General features: G+C 44.7%; 1 protein-coding gene across 1 annotated transcript; it reads left to right on the forward strand.

Annotated features, from left to right (window-relative positions):
* Window positions 1-2,275: 2,275 nt before the first annotated feature.
* Window positions 2,276-5,600, forward strand: cnpy4 (canopy FGF signaling regulator 4). The gene is made up of 6 exons (XM_055938672.1): window positions 2,276-2,465; window positions 2,646-2,772; window positions 3,012-3,108; window positions 3,265-3,387; window positions 3,483-3,600; window positions 3,749-5,600. The coding sequence occupies exons 1-6, from the start codon at window positions 2,381-2,383 to the stop codon at window positions 3,856-3,858; spliced, it is 660 nt and encodes a 219-aa protein (XP_055794647.1). The 5' UTR covers window positions 2,276-2,380; the 3' UTR covers window positions 3,859-5,600.
* The last annotated feature ends 243 nt before the right edge of the window (window positions 5,601-5,843 follow it).

The raw sequence follows: 5,843 nt of genomic DNA on the forward strand, positions 1-5,843 counted from the left end.
ACCTGGGGGCGGCCCGTCAGGAAGTCTAGGATCCCGGTGCAAAGGGAGGTGTTAGTCCTAGTGGTCCTTAGCTTAGTGATGAGCTTTGAGGGCACTATGGTGTTGAACGCTGAGCTGTAGTCAATGAATAGCATTCTCACATAGGTGTTCCTTTTGTTCAGGTGGGAAAGGGCAGTGTGGAGGGCAATAGAGATTGCATCATCTGTGGTTCTGTTGGTGCGGTATGGAAATTGGAGTGGGTCTAGGGTTTCTGGGATAATGGTGTTGATGTGAGCCATGACCAGTCTTTCCATATCAAAGCATTTCATAGTTACAGACGTGAGTGCTACGGGTCGGTAGTCATTTAGTCAGGTTACCTTAGTGTTCTTGGGCACAGGGACTATGGTGATCTGCTTGAAACATGTTGGTATTATAGACACAGACAGGGAGAGGTTGAAAATGTCAGTGAAGACACTTGCCAGTTGGTCAGCGCATGATCGGAGTACACGTCATAGTAATCCGTCTGGTCCAGCAGCCTTGTGAATGTTGATCTGTTTAAAGGTCTTACTCACATCGGCTGCGGAGAGCGAGATCACACAGTCATCCGGAAAAGCTGATGCTCTCATGCATGTTTTATTGTTACTTGCCTCGAAGCGAGCATAGAAGTTATTTAGCTCGTCTGGTAGGCTCGTGTCACTGGGCAGCTCTCGGTTGTGCTTCCCTTTGTAGTCTGTAATAGTTTGCAAGCCCTGCCACATCTGACGAGCGACGGAGCGGGTGTAGTACAATTTGATCTTAGTCCTGTATTGGCGCTTTGCCTGTTTGATGGTTCATCGGAGGGCATAGCAGGATTTCTTATAAGCTTCTGGGTTAGAGTCCCGCTCCTTGAAAGCGGCAGTTCTGCCCTTTAGGTCGGTGCGAATGTTGCCTGTAATCCATGGCTTCTGGTCGGGGTATGTACGTACAGTCACTGTGGGGACGACGTCCTCGATGCACTTATTGATAAAGCCAGTGACTGATGTGCTGTACTCCTCAATGCCATCGGAAGAATCCCAGAGCATATTCCAGTCTGTGCCAGTCCTGTAGTATAGCATCTGCTTCATCTGACCACTTTTTTATAGCCCGAGTCACTGGTGCTTCCTGCTTTAATTTTTGCTTGTAAGCAGGAATCAGGAGGATAGAGTTCTGGTCAGATTTGCCAAATGGAGGACGAGGGAGAGCATTGTACGCGTCTCTTTGTGTGGAGTAAAGGTGGTCTAGAATGTTTTAAATTAATTACTTAAAAATCACACAATGTGATTTTCTGGATTTTTGTTTTAGATTCCGTCTCTCACAGTTGAAGTGTACCTATGATAAAAATGACAGACCTCTACATGCTTTGTAAGTAGGAAAACCTGCAAAATAGGCAGTGTATCAAATACTTGTTCTCCCCACTGTATGTACCGCATTTCATGGCTTTAGGTCAAACGGGATGTGGGGCATGACCTTTCAAAGTTCACATTTTCAATCTCTTGTTACAGCTCCACCATCTGGCCAATCAGTGTAATTTTGTAAATGCCGGATCTTAATGGTAAGATGCATAATTTACCCACGTTTGGTCAAAATCAGGCCATTGCTGAGATATCCTGTGTGACTAATGTGCGAACGAACGGATGAAGACAGATCCACAGGCCCCTCCAGATTTCATCATGGGGGTCAATAAATAGTAGGTCCTAGCTTTGAATTATAGCACTGACAAACAAAGGCTGTGAGAGAAAAACGGCACAGGAACTTCAGGAACATTGCAGCCGCGTGATAAATCGGCTAAAAAGGCACAGCACTCTATCTCTCTGGCCAGAGTGCTCAATGCTAACTGGGGAGTGGGGGCTTGAGACTCCAAAGCTCTAAACTCACTTAATACAATCCCTATGAGATAAAATACACGCACGGTCATCTTTTTTGTATTGTTTACATTTGACAAATGTCCACTAAAAATCTTTCCCCACCTTGAGTTTGAATTGATCAACGCTCGACTAGATTTCCTAAATCGGAATCGCACGATCCGCCTTTCCTCTTCTGTGTTTTCCACTAGATAACACAGCCACAAAGTCACAATTGGCTGCTTTGTAAAGATGTATGAAAACAAATAATCGCTTTTTGGCCTTAATTTAAGGTTAGTCATACGGTTATCAGTGTGGCTAAGGTTAGGGCTAAAATAAGATTGTATGAAAATAAATTGTAGAAATAGCGGGGTTTAGCCATGTTTATGACTTTCTGGCTGTGTTAAGTTAATACCTTTTTGGGTAGTTTCAACTACTACACTGCGCCTGCGCCTTGCCATTTACGTGCTGTGAGTCTCTCGAAAAATGCCGATGTGGCGTCTGTAAACGGATTTAGGGAAACAAGTTGGTGAAAAGTTGCAATGGAACTTTTTCTCTTGTGCTTTTTTTGGGTGTGCAGCTTCGCTATATCAGCCGAGGACGAAAGACTGCCCAATCGATGCGAAGGTAACGTTAGCTACAGTAGTTACAAATTGAATGTGACGATGTCTTGCTCAGCGTTAGCTTTTTTTGTATACTTAGCTAGCTAGATAACTAACTAGGAGATTCAGTGTCTGTGAATGCATTTTGTTTATAAACCAAAATTAAAATGCATTTGAACAACATTCGTCTGTCTGAACCCTACAGTGTGTAAGTTCCTGACGGTGGAGCTCCAAGCAGCCTTGGAGAAGACGGGTCGGTCTAAGGAGGTTCTGGAGCTAGGAGCAGTGCTGGACACGGGTAAACGCAGACGCAAGATCAAATACAATACCTCGTAAGTAACCCCAGGACGAGTACTTCAAAGTGTCCCTCTTCTCCTTCAACCGTGTTGATGTGATAAAACAGGATGGGTCAACTGGCCTTTTTAAGATCGATGAAGGGAATGATAAATGGAGAGGGAGCCACTTTATGTTATGGAGAAGGAGAGGCAAGCCTCATTGAGCTCTGCTCTGTTGACTGAAGTGGTTTGACCACTCATTTTGTAGTTGTGATTTTTGAAATAACTGTTTTCAGTGAGACCCGTCTGACGGAGGCAGTGGATAACATCTGTGAGGGGATCCTACAGTACAGCGTCCATGCTGAGAGACCTGGCAGCCTCCGATACGCCAAGGTCCTCACACCTCTCCATCTTCGCAGTTTAACCAATGGTCATGCTTCAGAACAGTGTTCTTCAATCCTGGTCCTGTGGACCCACATGGCATGCAGGATTTTGTTCCAGCCCAGTACTAACACACCTGAGTCAACTAATCATCTTTGTGTGTTTTAGGGTACCAGTCAGACCATGGCCACTCTGAAGAACCTGGTCCATAAGGGGGTGAAGGTGGAGTTGGGGCTGCCCTATGAACTCTGGGACGAACCCTCAGTGGAGGTGTCCGACATGAAGAAACAGGTACATACCCGTGTGTGTTTACACATCAACATACAGCTTTACAGGCAGAGTGTTGTGCGTGTTCATGACAATAAGTGGGTGTTGGGTTGTTTCAGTGTGAGACGATGCTAGAGCAGTATGAGGAGGTTGTGGAGGACTGGTACTTCCACCATCAGGAGGAGAGGCTGGAACGCTTCCTGTGTGAGACACACATTCTCAAGACCTCCGAGCAAGGTAGGACACACACACCATAGCATACACACTTGCAAACGTATACCTAAAGCACACACTCACTCAAGACACTTGAATAGTGGCAAACACAACATACATGTGCTCACAGAGTTAAACACTTACCTGGGTCTTCCCGCTCTCTCTCCCTCAGAATGTCTACAGGAGGTTTGGAAGGGTGACATGGGAAAGAAGGGATCCAAAGTGGAGGTAGCAAGCGAAGGAGAGGGAGGAGGGAAGACTCATGACGCAGGAGAATTGTGAAATCATCCAAAATGGCGGAGTGAAAGTCTCCCTAACAGAACTACCCCTCCCTCCTTCCCAGATGGTTATACGATATTTGGAGTGGAACATAGTTAGAATGCATGGAGCATAGTTACAAAGTTACATTCAACATCAATAATACTGTATGTAGCAGACCAACCAACTGAACATTACATTTCCTATCTCTGCATCGACTATCCACCTCCTGTCTTGCTCCTCAGAAAGCTAAAAGTGAGCTAAGTCAAGTCTCCCAAACCTTACAGTGCTTCACCACTCTATTATACACTATATACAAAATTATGTGGACATCCCTTCAAAGTAGTGGATTCGGCAATTTCAGCCACACCCGTTGTTGACAGGTGTATAAAATCGGGCACACAGTCATGCAATCTCCATAGACAAACATTGGCAGTAGAATGGCCTTACTGGAGAGGTCAGTGACTTTCAACATGGCATCGTCATAGGTTGCTACCTTTTTAACAAGTCAGTTCGTCAAATTTCTAGGAGCAACAACGGCTCAGCCACGATGTGTTAGGCCACTGAATGGGAACGCAAAGTGCTGAAGTTAAATCGTCTTTCCTCGGTTGCAACACTCACTACTGAGTTCCAAACTACCTCTGGAGGCAACATAAGTAAAATAACTTTGTTGGGAGCTTCATGAAATGGGTTTCCATGGCCGAGCAGCCTCACACAAGCCTAGGATCACCATGCGCAATGCCAAGCGTCGGCTGGGGTGGTGTAAAGCTCGCCGCTATTCAATTCTGGAGCAATGGAAACGCGTTCTCTGGAGTGATGAATCACGCTTTACCATCTGGCAGTTCCACAGTCTAATCTGGGTTTGGCGGATGCCAGTATAACGCTACCTGCCCGAATGCATAGTGTCAACTGTAAAGTTTGGTGGAGGAGGAATAATGGTATGGGGATGTTTTTCCTGGTTTGGGCTAAGCCCCTTAGTTCCAGTGAAGGGAAATCTTAACGCTACAGCATACAATGACATTGTAGAAGATTCTTTGCTTCTAACTGTGGCTGCAGTTTGGGAAGGCTCTTTCCTGTTTCAGCATGACAATGCCCCTGTGCACAAAGCAAGGTCCAGAAATGGTTTGGTTGAGATCGGTGTGGAAGAACTTGACTGGCCTGCACAGAGCCCTGACCTCAACCCCATTGATCATCTTTGGGATGACTTGGAATGCCGAGAGCGAGCCAGGCGTATCGCCCAACATCAGTGCCCGTCCTCACTAATTCTCTTGTAGCTGAATGGAAGCAAGTCCCTGCAGCAATGTTCCAACATCTAGTGGAAAGCCTTTCCAGAAGAGTGGCGGCTGTTGTAGCAGAACTCAATATTAATGAACATGATTTTGGAATGAGATTTTTGACGCGAAGGTGTCCACATATTTTTGTTCATGTAGTGTATCTATGGAGCAAGAGGCCATCTGGTTGTGTCCAACATTTGAATAGTCATAGATGTGTCATTGTTTACAGTTTACATCAAATCAATATCATCAATTTACACACACCTGTCCCTTTTCAGTAGGTAAGTTGAAACTGAGAATGCTACAGAACACTACAATATGAAAGTAAATTGAAAACCAACTGAATTATCTAAGATGGGGAAGTATAGGAAATTGGAAAGCCTTTTTATCCTGTCAATGTGTGCCTATGTTTTGTATTCGTGGTACATTTTTGTTTCCAAAATCCAATATGTACCGTTTTTAAATTTGAATAAACTCTTATCACATTGTGTACATGTGAGTCTTGAAATGTATCTGAATTTAATTTAGCTTCTCACAGGCCTTCTACTGTATAGGGAGCAAGAATATTGGGATACTGGATTTTTTTTAAATGGTACAATTGCATATCCAATGAAAGTCAGTGTAGCTACCTGGCTGGAGAAGTGTAAACTTGTAATGTGCTGCCATCTTGTGGTATATTTTTGAAATGGTCTCAAACTGCATCGATCTGTCAGGGTCCCTGGCCTAGACCAGAGC

Source organism: Salvelinus fontinalis, chromosome 11 (assembly GCF_029448725.1).
Source record: "Salvelinus fontinalis isolate EN_2023a chromosome 11, ASM2944872v1, whole genome shotgun sequence".
Classification (NCBI taxonomy): Eukaryota; Metazoa; Chordata; class Actinopteri; order Salmoniformes; family Salmonidae; genus Salvelinus; species Salvelinus fontinalis.